Source organism: Heloderma suspectum, chromosome 7 (assembly GCF_057233095.1).
Source record: "Heloderma suspectum isolate Gila_16-S chromosome 7, 16-S_ref, whole genome shotgun sequence".
NCBI classification, from domain to species: Eukaryota; Metazoa; Chordata; class Lepidosauria; order Squamata; family Helodermatidae; genus Heloderma; species Heloderma suspectum.
In genome coordinates this window covers 15,675,474-15,689,536 of record NC_139464.1, presented here as the reverse complement: position 1 = coordinate 15,689,536, position 14,063 = coordinate 15,675,474, and the positions used below count along the sequence as shown (strand labels likewise).

At 44.3% G+C, this 14,063-nt stretch overlaps 1 protein-coding gene across 3 annotated transcripts in view; it reads left to right on the top strand.

The window, feature by feature from the left end:
* SOX5 (SRY-box transcription factor 5) overlaps positions 1-14,063 on the top strand; it is a 738,693-nt gene that overhangs the window by 653,955 nt on the left and 70,675 nt on the right. For all 3 annotated transcript variants that reach the window (XM_084809162.1, XM_084809164.1, XM_084809161.1), the window contains one exon: positions 8,285-8,457. In XM_084809162.1, the coding sequence (XP_084665288.1) occupies positions 8,285-8,457 (173 nt within the window). The remainder of the gene's footprint in view (positions 1-8,284; positions 8,458-14,063) is intronic.

Genomic DNA, 14,063 nt, shown 5'->3' with positions numbered 1-14,063 from the left:
GGCGGGGGTGGGTTCGCACATCCCTCCTGTAAACTGTTTTTTAAAATAGTTTGTTCATTAAAAAAATTAGGGGGGCAGAGAAAATTTAGGGGGGCAGGCTCTAGCCCACCTCTAGTTACAGGCCTACACATTAGCACCCTGCCTTGGCCATTTGCAATGTCAGCAACCTATACACACATCTAAAATATAACACTGAATTCAATTGTCAGCCACTTCCTTGGTAAATCCCAGCCACCAGGACAGAAATATCTGATGCTGCTTCTGAACTATTTTATTGTGTCTACTTTTATTTAGCAAATTTATACCCCACTCTTTGGACAATAGTCTCCTAGGGCAGATAATATAAGGTTAACACAGTAAAACAAAAATGATACAATAATCTATCCCACAAACAGGAGTGGAAAGCAATATTAGCCAGCAGTGGGGGTCAAAGTCCAGGGCCCCACAGCCCCAAGGACCCCCCAGCTGACCATCAAGAGAACAGCAGGTGATGGGGGAAGCAGCAAACAAACCCACAGTCAGCACCTGGACCTGCATGAGTATACAGTCACCACAGCACCCATTATCATCATCATCATCTTTTTATAATGGAGAACCAGTGTGGTGTAGTGGCTGGAGTGTTGGACTGGGAGCCAGGAGATTCGGGTTCTAGTCCCCACTCGGCCATGGAAGCTCACTGGGTGACTTTGGGCCAGTCACACACTCTCAGCCCAACCTACCTCACAGGGTTGTTGTTGTGAGGATAAAATGGAGAGGAGGAAGATAATGTATATCCCACCTTGGGTTCCTTGCAAGAGGGGGAAAAAGGTGGGATATAAATGCAATAATGCAATAAATAAATAAATAAATAAATAAATAAATAAATAATCACAAAGTAGTAGGGATGTCGCAGATTAAGGTGGAGAATTTCAAGAAGCTACTTGCAAACAGCTCTAAAAATAACAGTAACGCACTGCCTCTCATCTTTTTCAGTTATGTTCCTCAACTATAAAATTGCAACTTGGCAATCCCCACCGCTAAACGCATTTTGTGTAATGCAGTTCCCTTTTCCTGTCAATGATTTGCCACCAACCCTAAGGGTGGGGGGGACATATTCTACTGGCATCTATATTAATTATTTTTCCTGCACACCAGCATCTTGGCAGCTCCTGGAAAACATAAGGGATGCTTGCCTCCCCCACCCCCTTTCGTTCGCTGCCTGGTGCCAAAAGTTCTCAAAGATAGCAGTGCTTAGACTGGGGAGGGGAACACACCCATATAATCTGGAGGAGGGTGAGGCATCTTGTTCTTAAGCAAACTCTTCTGGAAAGAGAGGATAATACCGCTTATAAGCACCATACCTGCTTTAATCAAGACCACCAGGGTACTTGTGGGCAACTCTTTGTCAGGTTTGCTGCTTGACAAAGACAGTGATAATGCCACTGTGGATGTTTGTTAACTTGTTTCCAGGTGTGAGAATTAATCCCACCATGTCTGCATTCAGTGGGAAACATACTGCGTAGTTTGCCTGATATATCTGCAGACTTGTGCAAGTGCTGGAACACATGATCAGAAAAGTCACTGGGGTGTACCATTTTAACCTGCAGCGGTAGAGTCACATATTTGAATACTGCCCAACATCATCATCAAAAATTTACTTTCAATAGAAAGTTAGCCATGTCAAGGAGAAGGCTAGGCTAAAATGGTTCTCTGTGACTGGCTACCTTTCTGTGTGCAAAGAGGTATGGGTGTTTTTACTGCAAACAAACATTCAGACATGTGATCTCTTGCCTGCAGTCTGAAATGGTAGAGCCCAGTATTCTCTTGATCACATTATTCAGTTCTGATAATGAGCCCATTTGCAAGTTTGAACAGGGAATCAAACTCATGAAACTAAACTGGCTTGAACCGTTTGTCAGGATTGGGCCCAGGCTCCCTGATTTGCTTTCTGACTTGGATTCAGATTTGGAATTGGAGCAAGAAGAAGCCCAGCTAGGACAGGGAGTGGTGGAGGAAATTCCCCAAGACTCTCCAGGAGTCAGTGAAATACCTTCCCAGGGGTTTATTGACCAGGAGGGCCAGGCTCAGAGACCATCTTCCCCAGTCCTCATGGAAACTTGGTCTCTGCCAGAGGGGGAAGAAGGACCAGCATCATCAGAGGCTAGAGCTCACCACTGGGTTAAGCAGGCGGAGCTGAGAGGAGGTGGGAGGCTTTCCACCAGAGTGGCAGCCAGTCAGAAGTTGAGGCAAGAGAACCCTCCCTGAAGGGAGGAGCCCAGAAAAGCTTGTGGAGCATGGTGAAAGATCTGTTCAGTAGTTGAAAGGCAAGTGGCCTGTTTCAGGAGTTCTCTTAACAAGGGCTCTGTTCTATTAATGAGGCCCAGAGGGCAGCTCCCAGGCTGTATAGTCACTTTAGCTGTGAAGAGTGCCTATTAACTGAATAAAGAGCTTGTGGGTTGCTAAACAAGTCTCTGTTGCTTCGCTACTCCATGGGAAGGCTTGGAATCCCGGACACCTTGCATGGGAGCCTCACCATTCTTCCCCAGTATTCCATCATGATCTTGAAGTTTGATCTAGTATCATTCTGTTAAATAGATCCCCCTTCTCTCTGCACATGCTGTGCAAGAATTTGGGAGGGGGGTCCAAGATTGTCAATTATGAGCTTTAATAAAGGATGAAGGCTTGAGCAACCATCTTCTTTAAATTTCAAGTATACCTTCCAGTTGATAATATGCAATGCGTCTCTTCCAATGTCAGGCTTCAAAAGCCATTCTGTGCATTATGCAAAATGAGAACATAGACTTGGGATCCCTTCTTACATTACCATTTGTATGTTCCCAAATGTGGCATTTGCCATAAGTAAGAGACACATCATAGACTGGTAACAAGGATGCTGAGGAAGCCAGATCATGGCTTGTATCACATTAGATTGTGGGTGGGGAGCATTCATATTTTTGAATATTCAAAAATATGAATATATTTGAATATATTTTGAACATTCTCCCCACATTTTTTTTTCTTTAAAAACCTCCATGTAGTTAGGGTAGGGATGTTGGAGAAATCCACAACATAAAAAAAATGGGTCTGGATTTTCATGAATCTGACCCATGGATTCTGCAGCAGGCCGGCCTTTCCCCCATTGTGGCAGATTCTGCGGACATGAGGACAGGTTTTCTAACGTTCCCAAATTTTGCCCAAATTTCATTGTAGAAAAGTATGCACAGTGTTTTAAAAAACAGCCCGAAGTGTGCATTTCCCCTATAGGCTAAAGCATGAAAATGTGCATTTGTGGGGTAAATTTGAGCATTTTCGCATGTGCGAAATTGCACAAATGCATATCTGCACAAATGTGAATTCGCACAAATTTTGAAACACAAAAAAATCCAATTCTGCCGATGGGGAGATGATGGAGTGAAAGGTGCCTGAAAATCCACAAAACACAGATGGAATGATTTTTACACAATCCGTACATCCCTACATGTAGTATACTTTTGCCTAGTCCTCTCGTTGATATGCTAATTTATTACATGCAGGGAACTTTTCACGTGACTGAGGGAATTTTAAAATAAGATGCCCACCCTCCTGGAGTGGTACCATCCTGAACATCTCAGGCCTGCATCAACAAATGCAGGACAATGAGGAGGTACAGTAGGCTGCACAATTTGAAACGGTGGCGGGGGGGTCATATTTTTGAATGCCAAGAATGAATATAAGTGCCAGTAGAAACTAGCACAGCAGGGAAAAGGCTGAGCTCAAACTTTTCTCTCTGATGTGTTTGTCTTCTATTTTTCAGGGAGGGATGTATGTATTTCTTTTTAAAGCTAAGGGGGCATTCACAGAAGGCATCCCTCACATGCAGGATGAAGTCTGCTGTCCCACCTCATGTTGCTGCAGGTTTAGGCCAAGCTATGGTCCATGACTAGGGATACTGGAGAAATTCAAGACAGACTAAAATGAGCTTGGATTTCTAAGAATCCGACCTGCGGAATCCTCTGCAGAGTGTCTCCCTCAGGCCATGGCAGAGTCCATGGACTTTTGGATTTATTTATTTTTTTACTTTCCCTAAATTTATGCATATAAATTTGTAGAAAAATCCGTAAGTTTCTGCTGAGGAAACATTGAATGGAATGGGGGACAATACGCCAAATGTTACGTACTAAAGTAAAATATGTAAATACTTACGTAAATGCTTACATAATTATTTACGTATTTTTTCGCATGACGAAAAAAAAATATTTTTTCATCCATCTGTGGGCAGACGGCAGAACAAAGGGCACCTGACAATCTGTGAAACACAGACAGGGCAAATTTTACACAGTCTGTACATCCCTATCTATGACAGGGGCAGGGAACATGTGTCCCTCTAGATGTTGCTGGGATGATGGGAATTGCAGCCCAATAACACTCGGAGGACTGCATCCCCATCCTCATCCATGACCTTATTCTCTGTTATGCATAGAACAGCTCTCACCAAGGCTGCTCCGCCCACACGAATTGGAAGCTTCCCAAACTCCTAGGTTTCAGTTTCTAAAAGAAGCAAGAATTGCCAACTCCAGTTCTTTCGAAATGATTTTTAAAAGCATTAAAAAAAAACACCACCACACACACAAAAGCAACAGCCAAAACCTTCCAGCCGTGCTAGTCTGAACTAATCTGACACCAGCTTCTCTCCCCTGTAATGTTTCAAAGCGGAGCGCAAGGAGACAATGTTGTACATTCTTTGGCAATCAGCAGATTAGATAGAAGGCGCAAGCAATACAGCAAGGATGTGTAATCTGACATGATTAGACAAGGCTCTTTAGGAACAGAACATTCATAATTGAGACAAAAGAAAAGAGTATTAATAACACTTTCCTAACACGGCAGTTAGCCATTTTATATTTCCTTTCTTTAATCTTAGTGTTTTTCAACAAATCATGGGATTTAATAGCGTGTTTTGGCAGATTAGAGGATTTATGGCCCAGATGTTTTTTGTTCTAAAAATGGATTAGGGTGTAAAGTTTGCTGGAATCCATGGAACATGTTGAGGCAAGCCGGTCATTTTGCGTATGATTAGTGCCAGCCTTCTGTCTCACAGCCCCTCCATCTGTTCCAATTCACCAATGGATCTGGTTAGATTTAGCCTCATGTCACAAACAGAAGCCCCTTTTCTGGGCAATTTCATATTACAGTTTTCAGGGCTTTAATTTATTTATTTTTTATGTTGTGTTGATGCCCTAGTTTAAAAGATATGGAGAAAGTGACCAAGAATGTGGGAAGGAGCAAAATGGCAGCAAAATGCTTGATATTAGTTACTCCCCCCCACACACACACATATACACACACACATCTAGACCCAGGATCTTGAGTCTTTATACCTATCCGCCTTGCAAGCTGCAAAACACAATCTTAACGTAGATCTTAATGAGTATAATTTATGACAGGCTAGAGCAGTGTGGTGGGTGGGGGTGGAAGGGGGGGGTAGCATAGGAAGGCAGAAAAAAAGAAATCCAAGTGATACATTTAGAGTTAAAGAATATGAGTGAATGTTTGTAATGTTTTAAAGGGGAATTGTTTCAGCCGCTACTGCAGCTAGGCTGCGTGTGTGTGTGTGTGTGTGTGTGTGTGAACTGCAGCCAAAGAATGGAGCATCGAACCCAGCATTAGTGAATTGAGAATCAATCTAATGTACGCTGCCCTGTAGTTCCTTACGTGTTTTTTAATGACAGGTAGTGCATTGAGGGGGGGTGGGGGTGCGCACGCTTGATGGGATCACATTCTATAGCAGAGTTTTATCTGCTCAGCCATCATATCTCATAGCATCATCACATGTGCTTTATTAAGGTATTTGTTGTGAGGGTTCAGGAAGCAAAGTAAGATATTTTAATTCCCTCCCCCCCCCCCGCCGCCCATCCACATACATGCTGCAATTAATAAGCCTGCCCTATCTGCTCAGGCAGATGGAATTATTTTTTCAGAATTTACTGTCCAACATTTTATTTTAATACAGTGTGGCAATAGTACAAATGTGCAGTGTTGGGTGCTGTGCAGGACAGACCTAGTTCCTACCCAGTGGACACATTGTCTGAGTGCCACACATAGGTAAGGGGGACAAATGCCACAAAGGGTCATTTCCCGCAGGCAGAGGTTAGGTGGGCAGCAACCAGGGAAAGGGCCTTTTCCATGGTGGCACTTCAACTCTGGAATGTTCTTCCCCAGGCTGCTCACTTCACACCCAGTTTAATGAGCTAACACTTTTCTATTGGCCCAGGCTTTTATTGTTGAACTTGCTGCTGCCTTTGAGTTTTTATCTATGGCTTTGCTAACTGATTTTAAAGAACATAAAAATGCTTTTGCTGGCCCATGTAGCCCAGTATAAGGTCCATGTAGTCAGGTATACTCTCTTTGCAAATGGAAGTTCCATTCAGGTACTATGGTATGCATTGTTAGCTCTGCTCTCTATGAATTTTCCTTCTTTCCTTTTCTTACTAGTGGCCCTTACCATAACTTTGGTAGTAGATTTATTCAGTTATTTACTTGTTGTGTAAAGAAATATGTTGTTTTTTTTACTGAACGTTACTCCCAGTTACTTACAACACAATCCCATCCAAACTTGCTTGAAAACTCAGTGGGGCTTACTTCTGAGTAAACATGCACAGGGTAGGGATGTCCATCATGGGGAAATCTGGCCCTTTTTAGACTTGCCAGATTTCCCCAAAGCCCCCAGTTTGACTTACATTTGCGAGTCAAGCCACAGGTGTTTCCCCGAAATCTGGGAGGTTTTCTCAGGTTTTTTTTTCTTCAATCAACATTTGCACAAATTACAGCTGCAGTTTGCATAATTTGCACAGATTTTGGCCATAATTTGTGTAATTTGCGCAATTGCATCCATAATTTACTTGATTTGCGTAAATTGCAGCTGCGATTTGCACAAATTAAGGCCACAATTTGAGTTAATTAAGCAAAGTACAGTTGGAATTAGCTTAATTTGTGCAAATTGCAGCTGCAGTTTGCCCAAATGTCAATTTAAGGGGGACAAAACCAAAAAATCTGCGAGCTGGCCTGATCTGATGCGGATCGAGTCAGGCCAGCTTGTGGGTAGGCAAGCCGAAGTCCGGGGAGCTGAGCTCATGAAAGCTCAGCAACCTTCATCCCCTGGATGGATTCCTGTTCTGTTAGCTTGATTGGGTGCACTGTCTCCTAACTCTTTGGGGCAAGAGATTGTATATATTACTTCAGGTTTAGGTGGTCCAGGAAAGATTTTGTGGAATATACACTACCCATGCATTGAGCAGGGGGTTGGACTCAATGGTCTTATAGGCCCCTTCCAACCCTACTATTCTATGATTCTTTGCAACAGAATGAGATGGTAAAGTCCTGAGGTGATAAGATGGATTGTGGGAGCCTTAGAAAAATGACCCCCCCACACACACTCTCAAATGGTACAGTCAACTCTACCACCTCAGGATTCTGTCACCTCATGTTCTTCTTCAGACATAGGGCTAGCTGCACAGAGGGTAATGTCTAAAGAGGGCTATTCTGTGCAGCATATGTAGACTAGGCCCCAAGGAGGAGCCCATGGGGCAAGGAAGGCTAAACATCACAGCACCAAGAAAAGCTCCCAGTGCACAATTTGCTTGGACGAGCTCTGGAGGCAAAGTGAAGCCTTGTATGCCTTGACATCCAAAACACCCTCTCGGACTTCACCCACTCCTTGATGAGTTGAAGGCCTAAAAGGGGCAGGCCTCTGGCCTTTAGCCTAGCCCTCCTTCATGTCTCCAAGAGTTCAGACTGGGTGTGCTGCCTGTGTTGGCACACCTGCCTTTGGGAGGCCTGAGGTCACACACACCTGCCAATGGAGGTCAACACTTAATGCATCTGATGAAGTGGACTTCATCCACTTCATAATACATTTGTTAGTCTTTAAGATGTTACTGCTAAAAATGAAGGAAATTAAATACCTAACATGGTAGATCGTGTGTGTGTGTGTGTGTGTGTGTGTGTGTGAAGCAATAAATGATCTGCTTAATCAAGGGGGGTGGGACATGGTTCTTTATGTAAACTTTCAGTAGCCTCACAGTAACACTCAGACACTATAATATGTATTTCTGGATTTTGATTGAAGAATGGATTAAAAATGCAACAGTTCATGCCCCAAGAGGAGCCACCCCTAATAATTTCCAAGGCACCACCAGCTGATGAGTTTGCTTGTCCAACATCCATTAGAGAAGGCATCATTTAAATGTCTTGATGGTAATAGCTCACTATGTTCCCTGGTAACCTTGCTTCTGTTTGTGTCCCCTGTCCCTTCCCAATCCTTTTCTAGATATCCTTTCCTCTATCACGTCATCAGGTTACTTAAATGATCATGATGCTGTTACCAAGGCAATCCAGGAGGCCCGGCAGATGAAGGAGCAGCTACGGCGGGAGCAACAGGTGCTTGATGGGAAGGTCGCTGTTGCAAACAACCTTGGCCTAAATAACTGCAGGACAGACAAGGTCAGTTTCCATTTGGGTCTCTATTGGCAGTTCAACTGCAGCGGTGATGTTTCCGCTCCCTGCTCTCTGTTCCAGCTTTTCTCTTTCGAAGTGTGGAAGCACTGGAGGAAACTGCACCTTACTGACCTCTTTCACAGTTCAGGATAAGCCGTTACATTAATACTCCACAACGTAGGCCCTAACTGAACTGTGTAATATGTAGGTGTAATAATTGACGAGTTTCTCTGGCATTCCCATAGGGCCATCTTGTACATTATGCACTAGCAAAGCTGCCTGGGCTTGCCAACAAGTGTGCACTCAAGCAGGAGGGTCATATTGGGTCATATAGGTGGGTCATATTGACATACTACACCTCTAGGTGTACGCTGACCTCAACTCAGATGGACACCTTAAAAATATAATGTATGTGTAGTGGCCCATACCCTCTGCACTAGATTCCATTAAAGTTGTATGTAATGCAGGACATGGTAGATGTTAACCCCATCAACTGGTAGCCTGGCAACATGAATCATTTCCAGACACCTCAGAAATTTTCAGGGGGTGAAAGGATGGGGTAGATGAAGGATTTGTGTAGGACAGCATTGTGAAACCTTTTTTGAAGGGCTGCACTGCTGGCTGCAGAAGCCTTCAGGGGTTGAATGGATGGGTTGAGCTGGCAGTAGGTGGGTCTATGGCACCCATTTACTTACACACACCCATACACACACACAGACACACACAAAAAACTTGCCTGCAGGAGGTAATAGCAGCAGGGAAACAGCTATCTTGGTCCCAGCCACCCATATGAAGGCTGATCAGCTGGGCAAAAGGGAAACATGGGTGGCGCTGCCTAGGGCTCCACAGGGGCACTGAGAGTGGCTGAGGGCTTCATGTGGCCCATGGCCCACTGGCCACACAGGTAGCCAACCTGTGGTGTAGCACCATTTGTCCAAACTCCCCCTTGTGGATACTATCAAAGGAGGAAAAGTGTCTTATGGCTGCAAGACAGAGGACCCCAGAACACGTTTTAGCATAGGTTTTCTTCACTTTCACCCTGTGTTTAGACTCCATGATCCTGGCTAATACTGAGCCTGGAGTTACTGAAAGGGCTGGATGTGCCTGATCTCAGCTGATCTCGGCTGCTAAGCAGGGTCAGCCCTGGTTAGTACTCGGATGGGAGACTGCCTGGGAATCAGGCTTCCTGCACTGAGCAGGGGGTTGGACTCAATGGTCTTGTAGGCCCCTTCCAACCCTATGGTTCTATGAACCTGTGTGGTTGAGTGCCTGTCTGTTTGGATGTGAAGCAGGGCCACCAAAAATAAAATACTGGTTTCTACATACTCAACAGACTCACTAGGTATGCAGAGGTATATATGTTTGCAGATTAAAAGAGATGATGATGGTGGTGGTGGTGGTGGTGGTGGTGGTGATGATGATGATATTAAATGGCCTGCCTGGGACCTGTGAGCTTCCAGGATGTGTGAGTTGAGGGAAGAAAGTAGAAGTATATGGGAGGCAGTGGCAGAGAACATGTAATTATTCTGCTCAAGCCCATAACAGCTTAAGCATCAAGGGGTGGGGTTTGGGTTTGAGGCGTGAGGTCTGTGAGGTTAAAAAGCTTCCATTCCTGATCTATACAGGAAGAAGGAAAGAAAAATGACACCTTCTTCCCTTCCCTTCCCTTCCCTTCCCTTCCCTAGACTCCAAAACACCCCAGTGCTATATCGCTATGAAATGCTCAAAGAAGCAGTAAGGAGGTCAGCAGTAGTCATGGCTGTAGTAATAACAGTAACATCAACATCAACAGTAGGGCTTGTATCAGCAGGAGGAGGAGTCATAGCAGCAGCAGTATTGTAGAAGTAGCAGTAACGGTAGTAGGAACAACAGTAGTAACAGTGTTGCAAGATTATGACCTGCATTCTACAACCTCTGCAGTCCTAGGGTAATGACTTCAGCACTAACAGATATGGACATTGGAGGAATCCATCCAGGAGCTAAAGTTTGCCAAGCTTTTAGCAGCTCAGCCCTCCGGACTTTGACTCATTTACCCGTGAGCTCTCGCAACTCGATGCAGATTGAGTCAGGCCAGTTTGCAGATTTGGGGTTGTTGATTTTTTTTTTCTCCTTAAAGCAACATGTACATAAACTGCAGCCGCAATTTGCATAACTTGCACAAATTTCTACCATAATATGCTTAATTTGCATGGCATGCGGGGCGCAATTTGCACACATTGAGCATTTTATGGCCTCAAATTGTGCCAATTATGGCTGAAATTCATGCAAGTTATGGAAACTGCAGCTGCGATTTGCATAAATGTCACTTGAAGAAAAAGGTTCTCGGATTCCGGGGAAAAACCCACAGCTCCGGGAAAATCTGGTGGGCTTAAAAAGGGCTGGATTTTCCCACGCTGGCCATACTTACTAACTAAGCAATCCCACTGTTTGCTGTGGAAACACATGGCACTGGAACCTCCAAAGAATCCAAAGTCCTGCCAGGCTCATGCTGGCAGGGCAGATGAAAGGGAGGAGCTGCTTTTAAAAACTTCCTTTTCTGGTTTTCTGTTGGTGTCTTCCTTAAACTGTTTCCCTCCCACTTATGTCAATGAGAGGAAAATGAACTACGCAAGCTTCAAGGCTGACATAGTTCTCCCTGCATTTGGGAGTGGGGCATTGGAGGAATCCACAAGCTCTCCTGGCATGCCCAGAAACATCCTTGAATTTGCCCCTTATGCATTTCCCAGTGTCAAGCCTCTTAACTGGCGATGGGCAAATGAGCCATGTTCATGATCACTACAATTCTCTGAACAACAGCTTGCTACTCATCATGTGCCCAATTCCGGTTTGCATTTGTGATTGTGGCTTGCTGTGCGCAAATAGAAAAAAATGGCACAAATCAAGCAGCAATCAAATATGAAATGTGTGCAACTTCCCCCTGTTTGATTTGTGTAGATTTCCTAAATTTGTGCAAGTCTCTTAAATTTATGCAAATTGTCTAAATTTCCTCCATAGACTAACGCATTTGGCCTATGGGGGAATTTGCACAAATTGGGGGATTTGTGCAAGATTGCAAAGTCTGCATAAATTTGGGAAATTTGCACAAATTGGACATCATGAGCACATGTTTGTCAGTTTATGAACATTTTCAATGAACATGCTCTTGCGCTTGCATGCAAAGATGCATGCAGGGCATGTTCATATGTTTTGCAAGCAAACCCAAAATTCTCATACATCCCTACTCTTAACCAAGCATGGCTGGCCCTAGGGATATGTCTCCATCCCCTACCCTGAAGCTCACCCGATGACCATGGTCTGATTACTATGTCTCACCCTTATTTACCTCACAGGGTTGTTGTCAGAGAAACATGCATGCTGTTCTGAACGCACAGGAGGAAGGTTTGGATAAACCAAATAATAGAATAATTGGTGTAAACCAATAATAGAAGGGCAGGTTGAGTTGCTGATATGGAACTTAATGTGATATTTGGGATCCTCTGATTTTTCTTTCTTCTGCAATATTCAGCTCTGCCTCTTTCTTTCTTTCTTTCTAAATCTATCCACTGACTTAAAGGTGGTAAAGAATATAGACCTATTAAGCCCTTGGCCAAGGGGCCAAGGGGGCAGAAAGAAACTAACGAAAAGTTTGTTTAATTCTCTGTGCCGGGCTGTCAATACCCATTATGCCTGGGTGATCCTTGATGTATCTGGATCCAAGTGAGAAATTGGGCTTTTGGGGGGAATATTTACATGTGTTGGGGAGATGAGCTGGATTGAAAATATTATTCAAGCTTTTATTTATTTATTTATATAGCGCCCAATAGCCAAAGCTCTCTGGGCGGTTCACAAAAACAAAAAAAGCTTCTCTGGGACCAAAAGTTTTGCTAAGCTTCTGGCAATGGGGCCTCATGAGACTGTCACACATGTATTCCGACTGTGGCAGACTTTCTTGGTCAAGTCATATGAGATGACTCAGCAAAAACAGAAATAGGCCGGATAAAATTAGTACTGTGCTAAAAATGTCTCCCCCATTTTTTTTTGACCATTTTCATTCAATTTGATAGAAAATAAATTGCTTTCAAAAAGAAATTCAAAGGAGGAAACATTTGCATGGGTTGGGTTTGGGGTACTTGTGCTTACCTTACTTACGAGGTGGCTGAGGAGTGTGTACAAGTGTCCTGTCTGTCACTGTACAATAATCTCTGTGGCAGCCTGTAGCCTCCTCAGCTCCCCACACTTCAGTTAAAGCCATCATGAGGAAGACATCAGGAGACAATTCCTCCCATGGGACTTTTTCAGTTCAGGAAGTGCAGGTGGCCCGGGAGGCTGCAGAGCAATGGAAAGGTGTGTAATAGAGGGAGAAAACACACACAGCACCCTTGGCCACCTCACAGTGGTGGTTGTTGTTGTTCGGTCGTTAAGTCGTGTCCGACTCTTCGTGACCCCATAGACCATAACACGCCAGGCCTTCCTGTCCTCCGCTCTCTCCCGGAGCGTGCTCAAGTTCATATTCATTGCATCGGTGATGCTATCTAGCCATCTCATCCTCTGCCGTCCCCTTCTCCTTTTGCCTTCAGTCTTTCCCAGCATCACGGTCTTTTCCAGGGAGTTTTCTCTTCACATTAGGTGGCCAAAATATTTGAGCTTCAGCTTCAGTATCTCACAATGGTTAGGTAAGCTCAAAAATACCACCCAAAGAAATTCAAAATTCTGTCTCAGAAAAGTGGAAGCCATTTACAGAAGCAGTGCAATAAGCCCAAAACCCTTAGGAAAAAAGAAAGAACCTGTGCAAAAAACCCTGCCAATAGTGAGCCCTATCTGTGAGAAACTGTTGAGAATTTCTCCTCCCCTAGGAGAAATTTGGTGAAATTGTCCCCCCAATTTCCCTGCCCACAAATAGGCTGGAGAATTTTGAGAGGCCATTTGTGCACATCTCTAGATAAAATAATTCATGGCATTTGCTGCCATGGGATGTGGTGATGGCCAGTTATTTAGGTGGCTTTAAAACAGTTTGGTCACATTCCTAAGGCTAATTCTATCTGAGGCTAGTAGTCATGGTGTCTATCTATGTGAGACCTGCAGATCAAGAAGTGGTGTGCCACTGAATATAATTTGCTGGGGAGCAAAAGTGGGAGAACGCTTTAAAATGAGTTTCGGCAAATTCATGAAGGATACGTTTATCAATGGCTATTTGTCCTTATGGTTATGTTTTATCACCATTACCAAAAGCAATATGCCAGGGGTGCAGAACCACTTTCAGCCCAGGATCTGAATTCCATTTTGGAGAAAGCTCTTATGGGCCGCATTCCAGTGGTGGGTGGGTCTTAAGGCAAAAGGGGTGGGGCCAGAGGCAAAGCAGTGGGGCCCAAAATACACACACACACAACAACAACAACAACAACAACAACAACAGCCCTAGCATATTGTAACTGAAAGCTCTTACCGCCAGTAAACAAGCCTTAGGAGAAGCATTTCTGTCTTTCAGAATGAGGAAAAACTGCACAAAACCCAGGAAACCACCACACGGTTGGTGGATGGGGGAAGGGGTGGGGCTAAGGGAGGAGGTGTGGCCTTCTTGGCACACCTGGAGGGCTAGATTGGGACACCCCAAGGGCCAGGTTTGACTCTTGCGC